The sequence below is a fragment of the Leptosomus discolor genome, chromosome 1, assembly GCF_034619465.1.
Source record: "Leptosomus discolor isolate bLepDis1 chromosome 1, bLepDis1.hap2, whole genome shotgun sequence".
NCBI classification, from domain to species: Eukaryota; Metazoa; Chordata; class Aves; order Leptosomiformes; family Leptosomidae; genus Leptosomus; species Leptosomus discolor.
The window spans coordinates 134,983,204-135,004,626 of NC_141391.1; the positions used below are offsets into that span (position 1 = coordinate 134,983,204).

At 43.7% G+C, this 21,423-nt stretch overlaps 1 protein-coding gene across 1 annotated transcript in view; it reads right to left on the reverse strand.

The window, feature by feature from the left end:
* The window catches only part of LOC104340303 (alpha-2-macroglobulin), a 41,158-nt gene that overhangs the window by 2,072 nt on the left and 17,663 nt on the right, over positions 1-21,423 (reverse strand). Inside the window, exons 12-34 of the mRNA XM_086460914.1 lie at positions 20,938-21,165; positions 19,253-19,316; positions 17,863-18,005; positions 17,360-17,509; positions 16,975-17,145; positions 15,939-16,032; positions 14,423-14,549; positions 13,924-14,152; positions 12,693-12,819; positions 11,959-12,080; positions 9,325-9,376; positions 8,579-8,662; positions 8,275-8,451; positions 7,288-7,372; positions 6,602-6,758; positions 6,246-6,320; positions 3,860-4,025; positions 2,665-2,888; positions 1,891-2,109; positions 1,466-1,593; positions 1,028-1,118; positions 643-660; positions 366-416 (exon numbers count right to left, since the gene is read on the reverse strand). Coding sequence (XP_086317040.1) covers positions 366-416; positions 643-660; positions 1,028-1,118; positions 1,466-1,593; positions 1,891-2,109; positions 2,665-2,888; positions 3,860-4,025; positions 6,246-6,320; positions 6,602-6,758; positions 7,288-7,372; positions 8,275-8,451; positions 8,579-8,662; positions 9,325-9,376; positions 11,959-12,080; positions 12,693-12,819; positions 13,924-14,152; positions 14,423-14,549; positions 15,939-16,032; positions 16,975-17,145; positions 17,360-17,509; positions 17,863-18,005; positions 19,253-19,316; positions 20,938-21,165 — 2,982 coding nt within the window. The remainder of the gene's footprint in view (positions 1-365; positions 417-642; positions 661-1,027; positions 1,119-1,465; positions 1,594-1,890; positions 2,110-2,664; positions 2,889-3,859; positions 4,026-6,245; positions 6,321-6,601; positions 6,759-7,287; positions 7,373-8,274; positions 8,452-8,578; positions 8,663-9,324; positions 9,377-11,958; positions 12,081-12,692; positions 12,820-13,923; positions 14,153-14,422; positions 14,550-15,938; positions 16,033-16,974; positions 17,146-17,359; positions 17,510-17,862; positions 18,006-19,252; positions 19,317-20,937; positions 21,166-21,423) is intronic.

The following is a 21,423-nucleotide window of genomic DNA, read 5'->3' on the forward strand; positions in this document are numbered from 1 at the left end:
CTGCACTGCCCCCAGACTCCCTCACTCTCCCCTGCCACCCGTGGCTGGGCTCTGTGGGGTGCGGGGACTGCAGGCCTGGCCGAGGGGCAAGGAGAAACCCTGTGGCCTTTCCACACACTGTGGGAAGCTGTGGCTGCTGAGGAGGTCAGGGCCCTATCTGTGTGCAGGGCAGAGGGAAAGCCTGCTGAGGGCTGGGACAGAGGTGTCTCTTATGAGACAGAGACAGCGTCAGTGGCTGACAGGTTTATCTTTAGTGTTTACAAGCCCAGTGATGCTTAGCGATGCTCTCCAACTCTGTGAATGCTGTTGCCAGTGTGCTGCAGAGCTCACTCTGTGCCCCATGGCAGCCCTGGGCCAGTACTCACCTGCTCTATGTACAGGAGAACATGGTTTGTGTTCACTTCTGTCCGTTGGATCTGGTGAAACCAGCTGTTTGGGAGCTGAAAAGGGGAGACGAGGAAGATGTTGCTGATCTGAAGAAAAGTTGGTCAACCCTCCTGCAGCTCATCTAAAGCTTCTGCCCACCACCTAGAACCTCAGGACACAGATGCTGAGAAGTAAAGCACAGGGAGAATATTTCCCAGGGGATTTGGCAATACTCTTGTGTGAAGCACTGCACAGTAAGTCTTCCCCCATTCCCACCACCTCATGATCCTGCACCTCCTTTACATAAAAATGGAGTGAGTGCCCAGCATTGTCACAACTGTCGTACGTCTCCAAAGGCTCCTGAGTCCCTGAAATTAGACCTGATGGTCTCCTTCCAGCTCTCAGTCTCAGGGCAAAATTGTGCATATATTCGTGCAAGCTAGCACAAGTGCTTGAGGAGTGGGAAGGGAATGCTACTGCTGGCATTCCTCATTCACCCCTCCTCCACAGTTGAGGGCTGGAAGACCAGGAGGAAATGATGGACAGGTCTAACAATGGAGAAGATACCAGGAGAACAATTAGATGCACCTTTCAAGAAGGAAATTGATGGCCCTGATTAAGGACAGACATACTAAACAAAATGATTCATACAGCATCCTACCTTCCTGATGGAGGACTTCATGGGGATGAATCCCGAGAGCATCTTCACATCAACAATCACCATGTTGGAGCCATTGCGCTCCCCAGTGTAACTAAGGAACCAAGCAACAAAGACATGGTACACCTTGAGTTGAAGCTGGGGGTAACACTTGACACCCCACCACGTCCTGGCAGTCCAGCACCTTCTCCAGCTATGCCAGGGTCTCCTAACCATCTATGCAGCCTCTCGCTAGCCCAGCCCGGGGATGCCCACACAGCTCCACCACAGCAGCACACGTCTTTGCTCCGCAGTCTCTCCTCCCAGCCCAGCTGCTTCCTGTCCACCTTCCTGGGGATGCAATGCCCCTCTAGGGCTTCCAGACTGGCTCACCCTGGACAGCCAGACCTCCTCCAGCTCCCATGGCTTCTCAGGAAGGCTCAGAGACAAACACAGACTCACCTGACGTTTATGCCTATGTCAAAGACCTTGTGAGCCTTGGAGTCCACACATGTCTCTGGGATTGTGTACACCTGAAGTACGAAGGGTGCATCCTCCTGCGTTGGCTGCACGTTGTACCTCAGGCTTGTCTAGAGGAGAGCCAGCAGCTCTGTGTGAGCGTGTGTGCGTGATCAACACGTGAGAGAAACCATCCTCTCCCCATCCAGCCTCCCCACTTCTCCCATTTTCACAGCTCCTCCACAGTGCGGATCCTTCCCTCCTTCCCTCCCACTCTTTCTCCTCCACCTGCCTCTATTCTTCTCTTCCCTCTCCCAGAGCCTTCCCTCCTACTTCTCCCCTCTCTCCTGTCCCTTCTGCCCTCTCCCTGGCTCCTGCCTGGCAAGGGGCTCCCCTCCCAGGATGCCGCCTGCCCCCATCACCCGCACCTGCAGGTAGACGCATCCTTCGCCAGACACCTCTGTGCTGTACTCCCCTGGCACCTGGGGCAGGGGCACACGCTGGAGCAGCAGCCGGTTTGTCGGATCCACTTGGAAGTCTTGCTGGAAGTCCCCTCCAGATCGCAGGGTCACTTTGGAAGTTCCTCCGCTCTTGGCATAGGTGACAGCTCCGTACAGGGACAGGGCTTGGAGAGCCACCACTGTGTCCTGAAAGACACGGGTCCAAACACCCAGGGGGATGCAGTTAGCCTTTCCACAGCCTGCCCTTTGCTGTCGGCAGGCACCCTCCCCTCCCTTCTTTGCTTTCTCCAGTTTTAAGTAGAAAGGTCAGAGAGAAAGAGCAGCTTTTGCACATCTCCATTCCCTTCCTTTGTCCTCTGCACAGCAGTTTCTTGTTTCCTGAGCTCCCTGGTGTCGAAGTCTGCGCAGCCTTCGGTCGCTCGCCACAGGGTGAAGCAGCAACTTCATATGCACAAACCAACGGCAGTGGGAGCCCTCTCCCACGGCACAGACACATGTCCCTTGTGGCCCTACTGTTCATCCCCACCGTGTCAAGAAAACCACGTCATTAGTCAAAGCATCAGTCGCTCCCAGGGGCACTACCTGACATACTAGCCTCTCCGGAGCTTGGCAACCATGGTATGTACGGCAGGGATATACTGCAGGGCTGCAGACCCTGCCCTGGCAAACCTTACACTGGTCCCATCTGGGTCCCTGACACTTGTCATCTTCTGACGTTGATGTGTGAGGGAAGCAGCTCACCTGGGTGGAGGAGAAGCCTCCACTGGGATTCTGCTGACTGCTGATCCACTTTGCAATAAGAGATGCAAATGAGAGCTCCTCCTGCGAAGGTGCCGGCTGCGTGGTGAGGTGAGCAAGGAGCACGTACGCTGTCATCTCCACTTCAGCAGAGGGAGCTCGGTAGCGATAGTACGGGAGATCAACTTCTGGCTCTTTCCCAGGCCGCTGCCAATGAACAGACCCATCTTCACAGGAGGCAGGGAGCACGGAGACAAGACAACAAGCGATAATTACTCGTTATTGCAAGGGAATTCTCGATCTGCTGCTAGTCTGGTTGGGAGGACGGAGCATTCTGGATGCAGCTTTCATGCAGGATGAAGTAGGAAGGGTTAGACAGCTCTTCCCTTGCTGCAACTAGTCTGAGACTGCTGAGGCTCAGTCCTCAGGCCTGGGTGCCACTTTGTCCTAGACTCCAGATTCACACAGACATTTATGGGCTTGGGCACCTTGAGGAACCAGGGACCTAAGAAGGGTGCCACTCCTTCCCTTTTTGTGCAGAGATGCTGGGGTCAGGCAAAACAACTGAAAGAATGTGGCCAGGGCTTGATAGTCGCCTGCAGGCAGAGAAGGCAAAAGGCATTGGAGATACTTCCTTCACAACCTTGCTCCCCAACGCTTGGACAAACCCACTGGCCGGCCTGACTTTACCAGAATGCTTCTGAGTCATTATGTGATTTCCTGGAAGACTCAGAGCTTATGCAATGGCCTTCAAAATGACCTGTATGTTTGTTTTCTCTCTCAGCACATCCAGCTCTGATTTACCATGCCTTGTGCTGCATAGGACAGCTTTGTTCTATGTTGAGCACGTGCACTGGAAGGAAGGAGAGGCCATAAACATTGCTAAGCCTTTGCAAAGCAATGCCTGGTGAGGAGTGGACTGAGGAGAGACACTAGCAGAACTACACTTTAGCACCCATGGGATGGTGTCTGATGCTTCCTGAGGAACTCCCTTGGAGCAGAGAAGTAGGACTGGGCACTGAGAGGGAGTTCTCAAAAATGCAGGCCCTTTGTACAAGTCATTCCTCTCCCTCTGCCTTTCCCCACCCACAGAACCCATTTCCTGCAGCCATTGCCCCACCAATAAATGTGATTTTATCAAGGGAAGATGTAAGGCCAGTGGGTTGGAAGCAAGAGATGTCCCACCAGGAACACTCACCCTTTTTCACGGCTTCCTTTTCAAGTGAGACAAGCAATGCCTTCCGCTTCTCCTCCTTCCCAGCCAGGGCAAAGGCGTACGCCATCAGTGCCTTGGTGTACACGTGGTTTTCTTTCTCATCTGCTGCCATTTCCAGGCAGAACAGAGCATTACGCACTACTGAGTGCTGAGGGGAGAGAGAGACTGAGCTGGAGCAGCTGGAGCTGTGGTCCATATTAGAACAAAAGAAATTGGATGGTACCTATGGACATTTGACATACCGACTCTCCTGTGTGACAAAGATTGTATCATTGTGTATCCCTTCTCTCCAGGTCCAATACCCACTGGAATGAATGGGAGCCAAAGACTGTTCCTTATCTTCTACCTGCTTTTTTTTAATACATCTTGTAATGTTTTTTCCCAGTTTGATTTAAAGACTGTGAAGCAAGGCTCCAATCCTTCTGCCTTGAGAAGTATTACTGGCCTGATTCTGTCTCAGGGCAAGGGGAGTTGTCTTATATACTTCCTCTCTGTAGATGTACTGGATACTTGCTTTCCTCCTCTAGCTATCACCTTGAGAGTGTTCTGTGCTTTCACCCTCTGATCTATCCATTCTTTTTCATTCTTTAGTTCCCCTTTTCCAAGGACTTCTGAAAAAAATAATTTTGTTGGAACCTGATAACGTAGCTTCTAATTTGGTAGTAAATTCTATCTCTGCAGAAGGAAGAAGATATTTTTTCTGTTTTCTGGAATATTTTTTGCGACATGTTGACATCAACAATGCATGGTTTTTTGAAGCCAGAATCTCAAGTGTGGTTTAAGAGCACAATTGCTATGGCAAAGCAAAATGTAGCTACTTTACACAGTGTTAAGTAACAGATACTGTGACTCCCATGACCTTTCAGCAAGACACATGACTATTCCTCATTTGCAAAGGAAAAACTGCTATAAATTGGAGCAATAGCACTGCAGGGGGGGCATGCCATGATCTGAAGCCTAACAGCACATTTACAGCTTAATCAGTGGTCTAGAAGGAAAAGACTTATTTTTCAGTGGTTTTGTACTTTGACTTCACTGGATGTCTACTGGAAGATGAAATCTTTTGTGGTCACTTTTGAGAAACAATTCAGCTGCTTTTGAGAAAGCAAAGAATAAATACAAAAATGATTTGGTCTGTACCTCACCTAAGGTTTTCTGTGCTTACTACTACTTGTAAGGTAAGTGTTGGTGAGGAGTTCGGTCTAATGATAGGATGTGGCAGTAGATACAAATGCTCAGGACAGTACTAATAAGTTTTTTACGAGTGGTCTAATATGGCTTATTTTACTTGCAGAAATACTCTGTATTCTTACTGATAGCATTAAATACCTAAGGGCTGTGCTATGCTCAGGAATTCATGCAGCTTAACTTGAAATGTACCCGTATCCCAACCAGATTCTGACAATCCTGTTCACATTCAGTGGCACTTTTAGGCTCAGACAGGAAGATGAAAAACATCCTTGTCATCCAATATAGTTCTTGGAAGCCTGAGAACTTGCCTTCTAAACACAACAGATACCAAAGAAAGAATACTATTCTTGGTAAAGTTAATGTCATCCATGTCACTCTACTGACAAAATAATTCCTTCTGTTGGTTCTTACTATACAGGAAAAATCTTTCAACAAAAAATAGTTCCTACTACATTTGGAGCAGAGGGATTACAGAAGCCCAGCAACCACCCGGGCTCAGCAGTTGTTCTGCTGCAATTCATACCCCAATTTTACCTGCACCAGAGGCTTGTCTCTCAGTGAGGGGATCACAGACTTGGGGATCAGAATGACCAAATCCACATTGCTTTTTAATAGGCCTCAGGCTTTTCACAGACTACCATTTACAGTATTCCCTATAGGTATACCTTATTCCCCAAGTATTAAGGATGGGGTTTTCCCATAAAACAACCTAGAAGAGGCAGAGAAAGTGAGAATGAATTCCTGAGTGTGCCACCATTTTTTACAGACCTGTGCTGTTGTGTCACACAATAGGCCCATACAAGCGGTTCAACAGAGGTCTACTATTCCAACAAACAAAAGGAGATTTTTGTGGATGTAGAAAACCTGTTTGGCTCATTTCAGAGATTAAATATTATTTAACTCACTGTTAATCCAAGATGGACTTATTTCAAGGAGCAAAAGCATGATTCTCCAGAAAAGAACTCAGAAAAAGTTTAAGTGAAATATCTGTATGAGAGACAGAACTGGACAGGGGAGGAAAACGTAGGAAAAGTGTTATTCCAGTCTAGGCTTGAATAGAAAGAATATTCAGACAGGATTTCTTCTTTCAAAAGGTAAAGGGACATGATAATCTGGGGGGCCACTAGTTGGGCAGGTTAGTACCATCTGTGGCTCAGGTTGGGGTGCAGATACATACAGCTACAGGCAGAGGAATCGCCAGCAGTGCGATAGTGATGTAGGCCGTCAGCGTGATCTCATCATTCACTCCACCCTGCAGGAAACCACAAAAGTAGATGTTGATCCCACACAGCACCACTGGTTTCTCCCTGTGCTACACATTTAAGTCCTGCAGAGACAAATTCTTCCTAGCCTCCTCATGGTAAGTCCTTCAGAAGATTCTATTGTCTTCTTTCTGATGATAGCTCACATACATAACTCCCCGTTTCGTGTCCAGCCCCCAAGTGCTAAAATAGCTCTGTTGGTCCCAGAGTGACTTATGGTCAAGTTCCAGCCTGAAAAAGCCCATGTGAAGCCAACCAGTAGACATGTTACCTTCATGGCACTGTTCAGGAGTGTCCCAGAACTGCGGAAACAGCCATTCTCCTTCTGCTTTTGAGTAAGCCAGAGCAAAGCATCCTGGATGTGCTTCTCATCTATGAAGATGTGAGGCCGGGCCTGTGCAAAGGACTTGAGGACAAAGGCTGTAAGCCTGAAAGTGACAGAGGGAACTGAGATATCCTGAGCAGGCCCTGTATCCATCAGAGGTCATAAGATCCATGTGGACAATACTGTTCTGAAGGAAAGCAGCAGAGGCTGCAGGACTTGATCACAGTGGGCTAGGTGGAAGCTGTGAGCTAGCTTAGTGACTCGGTGAGACAGGGACCAATGCTAAATGAAGTCTGCCATTCATAGCCTTGAGAGCTGCAGGTAGGTGGGCAATGGGACTCTGAGGATTCATCAGCATCTGTTAACAAGAACTAGCTAGGGCATCCTGCAGGTCACCCTCAGTTGAGCTGAAGAAGGGTGTCAGGGGAGGTAAGCAGCTATCAGTGCAGCGTTGCAAACCTAAAAGGCATCTCCCTTAGCATCCTTCCCCGCTCCGTTATCCCACATGATTATCCTATGATGTCATGATTATAATTTCATCTCCACCTTCATTTCAACCTCCACAATGACTAAGGACAACAGAAAGCTGAGGAAAGGGAGGGCATGAAAAGCCAGTGGTACTGAAGTCTTACCAGGTATTCCCAACTTGCCCATAATGGGGCCCAAAGGTGCTATAAGAACCATCCCAGTGTTTGTACTTCAATTGCCTTTGATACCCTGAAATGGAGAGTGGAAGAATATTTCAGCTGTCACAGTACTTTTTAAGGAGCCATGCAAAGGAAATGTAGCAGGCATGGGACACAGTGTCTCCCTTCTAATGGCACAAGTGCGAGTTACGCTGCCCAGTGTTACAATGGAAGTTCAGGCAAACCCGCAGCTCCAAGTATCTCCATCCTTGTGCTCTTCCTCTCTCCTAAAACACCTGGAAACTGGGTATCTGTGGTCATTGCCAGTCTCTGCCCTAGACTTGATGAGGAGAGGTAAATGTATCCCAGACTTGAAAGAAGTGGGAAAATGGTTCCCTGAGCAGAACTGAATACAAAGCTGAGCTCCACACAAGATAGGGATACAGAAAACAGGATAATTTTCATTGGAGGAAGTTCAATTTTTCTGTGAAATAACAGTAAAACCAGTCCCTTGTTGGTCAGCAGATACGCACCGTGTCCGTATGTACCAATGCTATGTCTGCCTACATGCCCTAGCTAGTGTGTTAAAATACTGGCCTAGTCAAAGGTCAGTGACACTTTCTAAATCTTAACCCTAAGGAAGGGCCAAAATCTACATGAGCAGCTGTCATGATTAGTGGTTACAGTCTGATATATGTGTTCCATATATCCCTTTTTTCACGGAGATAACTTGAGTTATTGCCAGTCCTGAACTTTTTCTATGTTCCTGTTTGGACGCTGTCCTATCTCACCCTGCACTTCCACCTAAGCACGGGATTCTCTCTTATAGATGCTGTATTATATACATCTGACCTACCACAATATCATGTTCCCTTCCAGAGAATGCACCAGGATAGCCTTCTCCAGATCATACATTCCAGTGGCCAACAATGTCCTTACCCAGTAGTCAAGGGAAAGAATGAAAAGAGAAGCAAAAGCCCTGTCCCAGCTCACCGCTCACTAAGTATCCGATGGCCTTGGATTTGACCTCCTCACTCAGTTGCCCTGTCTTGTTCAGATAGTCCAGGACATAAATGTTGGGTGCAAAAAGGACCATGTTCTGTTCTCCACAGCCGAATGGCATCTGGAGGAGCTGGTGCAGGTTCTGCATGGCAGTGCCCATCATGTCACCTGGGAACAGGACAATTTCCAGTGTAAATTAGTACAGTTCAGGGCTTGCCAGTAGACTGAGCACAGCCTGAAGAAACATGGCAGTACTTCAAAATAGCATGTGACACTTCAAGAATGCTTCACTTACCTAGCACTGAGAAATATGCTCTGGCTGAGCCATCTATCACAGTTTCTGGGAGAACCAGGGAGACTGACTCTGACATTGACTTTTCTGGGACAAAAACCAGATCAAATTGGTTACAATTCCATATATATATATATATATATATATACACATACATGGGTAGCAGCCAAGAAGGTGAGATACCATATCCTGCACAGATGTTTCCTGCCTTCCTGCCTTCAATAAATTCATTCATCTGTAATTTTGTTGTGGAAGATTCCCATCCTGCAGATTTTGTGTTGGGCCTCCAATACCCTCACACACAATCAGTTATGGACTTCTACACAGCACTATCAGCTGGCCTTGACTGACAAATATACTTGCCAGCCTATTTTTCTGGTCTCTTCTGCTTTGCTGGGCAGATCTGTCTTATTGCAGAGTCTGGTTTGTGATTTTACACCTATTAAATTAAACACATCAGAGATAACCCTATTAAATCCCAGATACTCTCCCTACAGGGACCTGGCCAGCCTCAGTTCTTAAGATATATGCTTCTGGCTTTGTAATTGCAGGGGCTATTACAGCCTCAGCTTTTCTCCTTTAGAAAGAATTAGTTTTACTACCAGTTGGACATACATCTAGTTTGTTCAATTTTATCAGATCCCTACAACTTTCTTCTCAGGGTGGGCCATTCAGAAACCTTGTCTTCTCCCTTTGTCTTTTAGTCTCTACCTCAGCAAAGAAAGTCTTAGAAACCAAAAGGCTCTTACCAGATGCACAGAGCACAGAGCTGTAGCTAGTTTCCACCTCAGTTCCTTCCGGCTTGGGAAAAAGGCAAGAAGAAAAAGCAAAAAATGAGAAACAACAACAACAATCAAAAAAAAAAAAGATCAAGATGGAAACTAAAAGGGACTCCAAGAAAATTAAATACTTATAAATTCTCCTGTGGTAATAACTTAATTATACTGAAAAGTCTTTAGACATTTCTTACAAAGTTTTTTCCTCCATGTGCTAAAATGATGATAATTGAGAACTGTAACACACTGGTAAATTACAAGCATGAAATTTAATATATGATCTTTATTATTACCGAGAGAGGCCCTGCAGCTTCACAGGTTATGTTGCAGGTAACATGCAAGATGGTGTTACCAACAGTGCTAACAGAGCCACAGGGCTCTCTCTTCCAGGGTGCTGCCCACCTTGACCCAGTCTAGCAGAACTCTTTGGATGTGATGACGGCTGAGTGCCTGGGACACTGGTAGGATATGTATGCAAGAACTTTGACAGGTGGCAACTAGAACACTCCTACGCACCCACAAGTGACACGTTACAACACCCAAAATTTAAATACATGCTATAGTCAACTGGTGACAGTATCTCTCTGTTTAAAAAGCTTCTGGCTTGATTTTTCAAGTCAGAAAAGAAGTCCTGGTTTCTGTTGAGCTGGTTGAAAACATTTTGCATAAAACTCAGGAATCAAATATTACTAGAAAAAATATTTGGTCAGAGTTTATTTCAGTGAGATCCCAGCATCAATTTTTTTAACCTCCAAATAGGAGAGTTCCCATTGCTTCATTACTGGTTCCCAGCTTTTGTCACCTGAATTTTTTTTCAAGCATGTAAACAATGATATTACCTTCACTTTCCCACACAGTTAAAATATATTGTCTCTCATTCTTCAGTATGAAAAGACATTGAAAGATTAAAAGAGCAGGGAAAAAAAAGAAAATAGGAAAATCTTTTAGGATAAATTATGACAGAGCTAAATGTTTCTGTTTCAAAAAGGCACCTTCTTGTTTGTTTCAGTATGTCATCTGAAATGCAACTAAATGAGAAATCCATTGTTTTGCTTGATTGTGAACATTTCAACAGGAAATTAAAACACACAAACTAGCTGTCTGAAAGATTTTCCTTCCCAGCTGAGAAATTCCTGGGTGAAAAAACATCCTGTTTCCCAACTAGCTCTCAGAAAGACTTGGCTTCCTGAGGGGCAAGAGGACACCCCAGGGGCTCTGGCACACTCCCTTCTCTCTCCCCAGGATGCACTGCCTGCTTCAGGATATGTTGACATCCATATTTGGGACAATGCAGCTCCACCTCAAGCAAGTTACACTGTATCCACCCCTGCTAATTAATTGTTCAGCCTTGGATGCTAATCACTGATTCTATCCAGTCAGGGCTTGCTGTAAATTAATCACCTCATTACAATAACAGGATAAAACCAGTAATCTCTAAGACACCCTGTAAGAAGCTCATTCAGTTATTTTCACTCCCCCACCATCTGGCAGAAAAGACTTTAAAGTTCTGATCTTCCAGTATCTTCAAAGAACAAAATAAAGACTCCTTTTCCTGAAGACATGTATGAAATTAGGAGGTTTTCCTGAAATGTTAAACAGTTATTTGTGCCCTGATACATGAAATGCACTGTACATTCAAATTAATTTGTACATAACTGAAATTTAAAAAAAAAAAACCCAACAAAAAACCGAAGCCTAACAGATAGGATTGTTGTTCCATCATTACATTCAGGTTAGCAAAACATTTTCTGAAGTCACATATTACATGAATTCTAGCTCTGTCACACTCAAAATGGGAATGTCTGCAATGTAAGGAGGATTTGCAATGTTATACATTACTCCTAACTTAATTTTGTTAAATACAAAAAAAATTAAATACTAAATTCCTTCCTGTCATGCATAGGATTGACAATATTATGACATGTGATATTACATAGATTTTGCTATACAACAAGCTAGTACTCTTTGTTTGCTAGTAATATCATAGGGAGTCTGTGGATTTTATGACTGGCTATTTATCATGGGAAAAGCTGTGGTTTTATCATTGCAAAACACTGCTCAAAAAATGTACAAAAGAATGCAAAAAAAAAAACAAAACATCATACTGTTTTAACTCTTAAAAGTATAATAAAACCAATTTGAAACAGTGACAGTAATTTTCTCAGAAAATATTTGTAGATTGTGGTGACTGTTCCAGAGTACTGGCTATGTGCTGGAGGAAATGCATAAGGTTTCTGGGAAGTCTTCCATTTGCAACCTATCGTTGTGATTTATTATAGGTAAACCCAAGGAGTTCTCATTTATCTCCCCGATGATGTGTCTGGGACAAACCTGTCATTATTGCCTGCCTTATTATTTCTGTCCCACTATGTCATGTAATACTCTGTTTTTACTATGAGATGGCAACATGATGAGTTATGGGCTCTGTTGGCCTGTGTGACATTTATCAATGCTTCTCTTATAAAAGCATGCAGAATAAGAGTCACTTAGGCCATTATTGCTGCCATCATAGCTAGAACAGGAGACCTTTATCATACAGCAACTGTTGCTGTGGAGCATGGAATTATTATTACTTTTCTGTGCCACCAAATTCAACAGCCCACATACCTCCACCAGCAGCTGTCTGACGACTGTGTCTTTCCTCCCTTTCTCAGGGGTCTCCACAATGGCATTCCCACAGGGCTGTTGGTTCTGCAGGGCCTCAGTGCTCACCGAGAACTCCACCTGCCCTGGAGGAAACAGGGGTCAGCCAGACCTGCTGGGTAGTGCCAGGGAAATGTGGGTTTGTGTTTGTGCTGGCCACACTCTGGTGTGTTTCAGAGCTTTTCCAAGAGGACAACTAAACTTGAGACTGTGTTTTATCTTGATCTTCCAGGCCAAGGATCATGCCATCCAGGCCTTCCCTCATGATGGCCACCCAAGCAGGTGTTAGTCCATCAGCAAGAAGAGTAGTGGAGGGGCAGGTCTTGTAAATCAAACAGTCTTGTTCTGGGACGCTTCAGAGAAAGCAAGCTTTGATTAAAATATTTCAGACCCAGCCACATTAAGGTAAGACATTCTCAACTCTACAAATGGGATGTCTGAGTGCTTTGCATGCATTAAGGGAGTTGGTGATTTCTATTCAAATGTTAAGAAAATAATGGCCCATAACAATTAAATAGTTTGTTTAGGACCTGGAAACTGAATCCCAGCGTAGTGTCTGAACCTCAGGGTTGGACTTCTCATTTCTGGCTTAGACAAGACCCTTACAGACAGGATTGGTGTCATCTAGCTCCTCACACCAAAGATCTGATGTCATCCACAGATACCTGATCCCAGCATTTTCTTGTCTGGCCTCCTACCTAGAGATCTTGGTGTTACTGCCCAAGTCACAGTTTTCCTTTCATTCATGCAGATGCAGTAGGATTCTTCCTGCTTCTCTACTGGTGTAGCCAGGAAATGAGTAGATTCCGCCAGAGACACGCTGACCTGCCGGTTGTACAGAGAGATGTCATGAAGGTTGGAATTGCAGAGAAGCTGGGGTTACTGGAGACAGTGAAGTACACGGAAATGATTAGTGGAGCTGGTTATACTGTGGGACTGAGAACCTGATGGATATTGCAGAGCAAGAACTGCATGATAAAATAGGAGAAGACAGAGATGTGTACAATTGTAAGAGATTGGGGAGGTAAGTGTGGAGAACAGGACGTGTATCTTTGGAAAGGAAATCAATTCCGGGAAAACGGAGAGCATGGACCAGTTGTGTGAGTAAAGGCAAAGCAATGATTACAAACTTAGTCATGAATTAAAGACCTCCTCATGATTAGTTAGATGAAGAGGTAAAACAGCAGCAGTGGGAAAGTTAATAAGGGAACAAGAGGGAGTGGAATAAGGTAGCTGAAAATAGTGAACAAAACAGGAAAGACAGGGAAATAAATGAGAGTGCATTGGAATGGCTGCATCAGTGCCCCTCCTTGTTTCAGCTTCTTTCCTTTTAGAATAAAAATCTGTTATTTATAAAAAACTGAGCAAAAGTGGTTGAGATTTTGTTCGAATCACCTCTTAAATTCTCTCTTGTCTTTTTGGTTGGTGAAAGAACGCAGCTAAGAATAGTGAAGCTATATAGCTCTGCTCAGTATCTTAAGGGCAGATGCAATAAATAAATCACAGAAAGCCTGCATATTCCATCAAATGTGTTGTGATACTTTGTGAGATGTTTATATGAGATGAGACTAAAAGTTGAACACGGGTATCTACCCTGGTGAATTTGGAATTTCCATGTGGGCATGCAATGATGTGGCCTGTGGATAACCCAAGTTTCCTATTTCTACAGGACAATGACATAAATCTGTGATTGCAAGGCCAGGGGCCTCAGCAGCAGAGCTTTAGGTTCTGAATCAAACACAGCTTTCAAAACTTTGTTGGAAAATCGTATTCCCTCTTCATTAAATACACCAAGAATTCCTACATATATACACTTATATGAAATTAAAATCAGAGATCAGTCATCTGGCTTGGGAAATCATATTGTAACTGGCCCATTGTAGCCTTCCCTAAACTGTCAGACTGAGCAATGTTGTGAGTGTTTCTTACCCTAATGCAGGCAGTCAGGTAGTTGAAAACGGTGGCTTTCAGTGTGAAGGACTCACCACGCACCACAGAATAGGGCATGGTGAGCTCTACAAAGAAGGGCTGGAAGGCTCTGAGGGACACTGTTGTGGACAAACCGAAGCCCGCGTCTGCCGAAGTGCAGAATGCGTTGGCTTTCCACTCGGTGATGGTGTCAGGGATGGTCACATCTAGATCAGCATTTCCCTCAGAGCTGGCAGGGGACAGAGAACAAGATCTCAGCTATATTCTGGTGATCATCTATGTTTTTCTCAGCCTACTGAACAACACTTGCTGACAGCAAAGTCCTGACAAGCTGAGATACGGGCACTGGCTTTTGCATGTCCTCCCAAAGAATTCTATACTTAGTAACCTTGAAAAATCCCTCTGTCTACTAGAAATACCCCTCTTACTGAAATACTGATACTTCCATTGAGGCCTAAATAACTTCCAAGGTTTTGCCCCAGTGACCACACTCACTTACTTCACTGAAACTATGTCCCAGATCCACGTCTCAGGGAAGTACTTCCGGATGGTCTCCACAGGATTACCAGCAACCATATGTTCCATTATTTCATCATCAAAATCTTCAATCAAATTCAATGCAGTGACTAAAAATTTGTTCAAGGACAGGAAGAAAGGAAAAGACATGTCAAATTCCATTCTAAATCGGGAGGATACTTTCCTTGCAGGTAGTGGTTATACTTAGCTAAAGTTTTAAAACTGAAAACCAGCTTTGAAACCTTGGCCACTGGAAACAAATGTATTTCTCTGTGTCATCTCAATATTTCATTTTTCCTCATGTTGCTGCTCTTCTTACAGGATTACATGGGGCTGAGCGTTCTTCCCCCACTGTCAGCAAACCCAGCAGTGCCAAAAGAGCTATTTATGATTGTGTTATTGAAGGTACATTTCTATTGCAATACACAGTCAAATGCGGAACTTACTGCCTCCAGATATTACAATTGCACAGTGCTGATTAAATTTTGTTGAAGAATTGATTGTGTTTATACATGACGAGAAACAGAAGCTACACTTAGCCCTCTATCTAAGAGTCTTTTGAGATGAATATGGGTTTTTACATTTCTTGTCATTAGCAAATAAATTATTCCAGAACAGGGCCATGCTTTCTCAAAACGTTGCATAGTGTTGTGCCTTATGAAAGACTTTCCATCAGCCTTAGAAGACTTTCCCTCTTCTCAAAGCAACCAGCTGTCTCAGGCCATGCTCTGAAAACAAATCCTGCATTTCAGAACCAAAGATCTGATCTGTTATAAATAAAAGCCTAGAAGCTATGACCAGCTATCAATTTTTAATAGGAGCTGGGATAGTGTACCAGAAATGTCACTGACAGGAAGTGATATAGGTGAGAGTGTTTTATATAGCCTTTCTAATCTAAGAACTACTCAGAAAAAAAGAAAGAAATGACATTATTCTATCTTTACAGTTACTAAAGCTGCAGAAAACTGATGTGACCTACCCAGACCCTTATAGTCATGTGAGTGGGAGAGCTGGGAACAGAACCAAATTTCTCAGTCCCCAGTGGTAAAATATCTACCCATAGAACTGCACCACCTTTTCATTTGTCTTGGCCCACTTTTGCCCTAGTTTTTCCTTTAGTTATTGCTAGAATATGCTACCTAGAAGTAAAGACTCCTTTTTTATTTTCCATAGCTGGACTCAGATCTGATGAAAAAAAGCCACTACTTTGTGCTGTTAGACTAGTGTAGTGCCTACAGGATCCCATGCTGTAGGGGCTGAGCACACACCGTTCTAGCTGGGAACATCCGTCTAGCCGGGTATAAGCAGGCAGAGGTGGATCAGTTTGATATTGCAGGACTGAGTGCAGAAGGGAGTGATCCTGAATCAGATCAGCCTAACTTAACAGAAGCTGATCTGCCTGGTGTAATTATTATGCAAAGAAGTAGAGGGAAGGAAAGAAGCAAGTTGGTAAATTTTAGGTATTTGTGTGGGAGGTAATACGAAGGAGGTAACAGAACCACTGTAACTCCTTTCCATCATGAGTCCTGGGTAACGTTGGCAGATTTCAGGCTTGTGGATCTTGCTGCTAGTGAAGACTTTTAAGCCCAATTCCTAGTAAACAAAGAGAAAGAAGAACAAAATTATGCAAACACATTTTTGAAAAGAAACTATTTTCAGTATGTCAAGAATAAGCTGCACCAGGGGAGGTTCAGGCTGGATATTAGGAAGAATTTCTTTACTGAAAGGGTTGTCAGGCATTGGAACAGCCTGCCCAGGGAGGTAGTGGAGTCACCATCCCTGGAGGTGTTTAAGAGATGGGTAGATGTTGTTGGGACATGGTTTAGTGATGTTAATAGAGCTAGGACAAAGGTTGGACTCAATGGTCTTGAAGGTCTCTTCCAACTGAAACCACCCTATGATTCCGTGATTCTAATAGGCATACTTAAGTCTGGTATCAATCAGAAAAACAAAGGCTTGTATATAAATGCCAGATAGACTAGTTCAACACAGCTGTTGAGGCTTTATCATGTTACACTCATCCCAAGGCTAAATCATGGCATGATCAGATGGAAAGCTAAGTCTACCTTGGGGACATCTGACTGGGTGAAAATGACATGTGTGAAAAGCATTGGATTGAGGGTACCCAAAAAGTCTTGTGCAGGATTCTTTAGATGGGTATAGGTGGGTTTGTGGGTTATCAAAGTGACTGGCACTTTATTAAAGACCTATCTAGACCAGACAGAGAACATGCATGACTGAAGAAAAGTTTCTAATATCATGGCACCAGAGGTAACTTCTTAGGACTGTTTCCTTTGCATGTGTCTCTACTAGCAATGAGGAGACCTTTCAAAGTTTTCATGGTCCAAAGAAGCACTCAGGTACCAATGATGGGCTACATAGATGCAGGGCCTGGGCCTGGTTATTGTCCTGCATACAAAAGTTAGCAAGATCACAGCAAAGTTCATTAAAAAGTCTTTCAGGACAAGTGAGAAAAGGAGAGCAGACTGAATTCCAAAAAGGAATAACAAAGCAAAATGAAAGGCTGATGCTTACTTTGAAAATGTCATAGGCATCACCTTCTCCGTCAGGAGAAATGGGTGTATAGACAAATCCATTTAGTAATATGTTGTCAAGGGACACACAAGGGTTTACATTGTCTTCTTCCAGGTAGTAGTCCTTGAAACCATAACCCCGGATTTCCTTCAGTGGGAGAAGATCATACAGCTGGGGAAATGCAAACAACCAGGGAAACACGTGGCAGGTCAGCACTTACAGGGACACAAACGCTACCCAACATTCCACTGATAAAAGCCAGCTTCTAAAAAACATGTGTAGTGAATGCAATGATAAAAATACACGACCCCATGTCTATAGTGGTGTTAATAGGTACTTGGTTGGTTCTTGTATTTGCTCATTACTAGAAATAGCCAAGACTTACAGATCTGGGAGAGAGCTCATCTTCAGGCTTCGTAAGGAGGACGCTCTTGTCCACAGCACGGAGGGCACACAGGGACCTTGGTGAGGTATGGAGTTGCAGGTGTGTGTTGGAGGCAGGAAGACCTTCCTTGGGTGCAAAACTCAATCTGACCTGCAACCCCAAGCAGAAGTTAAAGCAGCCACTTTTTCCAGATGCTATTACATGCTATTATACTGAAGTATCTAGCCTTGTGAACAGAGCTCTGCTAGTGCCTTGCAGTTCTTCTAATATATATTCAGTTTTAATTAATAATGACCAGTGATTCTCTTTCTTATTCTGTCTTGCTCCACTTTTTATAATCATGGCTTTGTAACTTATTCTGGAGTTTGTCACTAATCCTCAGTCAACATCTGATCAGACCATTTTATGAGTCCTTTGTGAATTTTGCCTCCATTCTGGAACTCATAACTGAACTACTGGCGACAAGACAAACATGGGTTGCACAAACCCTGACTTATACTCACTTTATTGGGGAGACAACTTTCAACCTGGAAATCTGCTGAACTGGCGATGACTTCCCCTCTGGGTGAAGTGGTGTACACAAGCATCCGTGCCAGGGGAGCAATTGCCACCTCAACAGGGAAGGACAACTGAAATGTCCCATAAGCTAATAGAGAGAAAAAAGACTAAGCAACATACAAGAAGTTCCAGTATATGCATTTGCCTTCCCCAGATAAAAAAAGTCAAGTTCAGTCATGTTGAGCATTTTTAGTTAGCAGGGGAAGGAATACTGATACACGACTGGAGTTTATGGCTATTGTTGAAGACGTCTGCATTCAAACAGTGATTGTGCAATAGCCAAATGAGATGAGTTTGGTGGGCCTCAACATGCCTTCTAGATTTTCCCCAGTTAACATCTGGCATAATTTCTTGATGTTCCCAACCCCTTTTTTCCTCAAGCTCCAAGATCTTCTGTAGTCTACAAAATATAGATGAGGGAAAAAATGTAGAAATAAGGAACTCTTGTAACAGGTGGCAGCAGTCAAGGTTGCAAAGTGGCTGAAAGAATAACTTTGTGAAGTCACTGCTAAGCAAGCATTTATCTGGAGCACCGAACTATTTCTCCAACCACAGTGGAAAATGCCCCTCTGTGTTGAAAGACTCTTTCTAGCTGGGCCTGAGCTTCATCACAATCTGGACAAGGTGATAGAACACCTCTTGATATCAGCCAGGGTGTTAGTTTAATCACTCCTGCTAGTGAGGATGCAGAACTTTCTATGAACACGCGTCACCCAAGATCTTTTACTGCCATATACTGTTTATACCCACTGCAGTGGAACTCCTTCTAATAGACTTTCAAAATGTCTCTCTGGTCTCATTGTTGAAAGGCTTTTAAAGATGCTTCATAGCCAGTCTCAGTTACTGAAATGTGTAACCCTTGGACATTTATATGAACAAAATGAAATTTGTTGGTTAGAATATAGGTATGTGTGTGTTTCCATGCTTGTAAGGGAGAAACAATACCCAAAAAATGGAGGAAAGTGAGAAAGAGAAAGAAGAGAGGACATACTCTTCTTCCTGCTTGTTGTACATGTGAGTCTCACAACACTGGTAAGCATCTGCTATCTGAAGAGGGTAGAGTGGTCAGCAAAAAGTGTTAGTTTGAGGAGAAAATGAACAAAACATTATGCATATTTTTTGTTGAATTTTTCTAAAATATTCTTGTCAGAAAAATAGCACCTGACAGAATTCAGAGAAAATAAAACTAACCAAAATCAATTCATTTAAAAAGATTTAATTTTGAAAATGCATTTCCGTTCCAACATTTAATGTTTGGATCGAAATAATTTCTCTACATCCCCCTCTGGCCCCAAATTATCATCAGAGACAATAAAAATGCATAGTTCTGCTCACCATCTCCAGTATTGACAGTCAGATCATGGGTGTCTGCTAATATAATGTCTCCCTTGGCCATCACCTGTGTGACAGAGAAACCTTGCTGTAATTGTTGCTGCCAGTCTTGAAGTGAAGGAGAATGAACGTTCACTGGGTTAACTGTAGAGTGTGAGTATGAATAACCCTGCTGACTGAGCAAAATCAAGACAATACTAAGCAAGAGCCAGACTGGAATTTACTGGGTCTTTGGAAACAGAAACATTCACTCCTAGGAGGACCAATGTTTCCTCACTGGTCAGATCTGGCTTAATTTTTGTCCATATTGCATATACAGATCAGATTCAAATGCACTTTGCCTCTAAGCACACATAAGTTTGGGGGTCATATGCACATTTTTAACAGTTTGGAACAGACTGAGGAACAAAAGTTCTCCTCATTCCACTTTCAGTTACATTGTGAAACAGTCTGGAGAAAAAATTAATCAGGATTAGTTTCATAACTCACACGGAGTTGGAACAGAAGAGCACAGGCTGTAAATAGTAAGAGCTTGAAAAAGGTACCTGAAGTCAGGCATAAGTAACAGCCTGAACGCCACCTGTAATTTCCTCATTTCTAGAAAAAGTTCCTTTTTCACATTAAAAAATGCCTTTTATACAATTACTTTCCATATAGGATAGCTATTCCATAGCACCATAGGGAGCCACACCTATAGAAATATAAGTCCCCTCACTGTTTGGTTACCTACGGTATGTATATTCTTAAGACCATCTTTCCCAGGCTACTGGAATAAATAGGAATCTTGTGCTTCAGTTTATTGCTAGCAGCCTTGAAAATAAGCACATAGACATCCCTAACACAGGTTCTATTCTCTTCTTTGTAATCTCACTCTAAGTCCCCCCGATGTTCTGTACAGTCCTTCAGAACAAGCTGGCTTCTTCTAGCTCTCCAAGGCTACTCTCATCTCTTCTGCTAGTGTCATTAAATGGGATAACCAGAAAACCAAATCTAGGGAAAAGTTTGAGCATTCATCTGATTCTTCCTGTTCTCCCAAGCAAAGCTGACAGATCATTGTTCGGTCACAGTTGAATTAATCTTCTGTGCCCTCCAAAATGAACCAATTCATGGTTCTCAATGCCAGCGTGTTATAGTCTGTTCCAATTGGGGTAGTATCCCAAACTTTCTGTCATTGCTGATATACAACCTAAGCTATAAGCTTATTGGGCTTTTCTGGTACTGTAGTTAGAGGTGTTGCTTTAGTTTCAGTGGTCAGATGACTACCAAAGGACAAAATTGAGTAGGAGACAACTTTCCTCCTCATCTTTCATCTTCTTGTTGTAGGGTGTTGCTTTCTGAGCTATGAGCATATATGAACCCGAATTTGGAATGGGGGAAGTTGGGAGTGGAGTATTATGAAATGAGAGTCTTGGATGGCTGTTCCATCAACATTTTGTCTCTCTTCTGTTCTTAATAAAATATATACACCCTACCCGTGTCTGCACATACAAGCCAACATGAGAAACATTACGGAAATGTGTTTAAATCCCACTGCCAGAGGCCACACTTTCTGTTTCAAACTTTCTCTGTTATTACTGGCTAGGGACTGACTATATAGCAGTCCTGTGACTGCTCATCATGGAATGTAGCTATATGTGCCACAGTGTTCTTTGTGTCCATAGATCAAAGTAACCACAAATAATGCTTACCAGATAGTAAATGACAATTTTCTTCTGCTCTCCTGTGGCCTCTGGTGTGAAGATATAGTGCACCTGGATCTCTGTGGAGAAGCCACAACTTAATGTGTCAGGCTTTGGCTCAATCTTGAGGAAGCTCTTACTGGGGGAGTAAAATCGACTTATTCTATGCATGGCATGCTCATATGAAGGTGTGATCCAGTCACTGTCATAACAGTTCAGTTCAGGTTTATGATAAGCCTGATAAAGAAGAACAAAAAGTTCATAGCTGACCAAAACCATGTAACACATCACATGAAAGTCCACAGAAAATCTCCAGGTCTGTTCTGTATTTCCCATTCTTAGAAGAAGGTAGAGAACATGCACAGGAGACACAAAGAAGAGAGGTGACCTGCCAAGAAACTTGCTTTATCTTTCAGTTGGCAGAAAAAACAATAACCCATGGATAGATACTTCCCCTGTTGATCAGAGAGACAAAGGTTTACCCTAGTCCCTTTG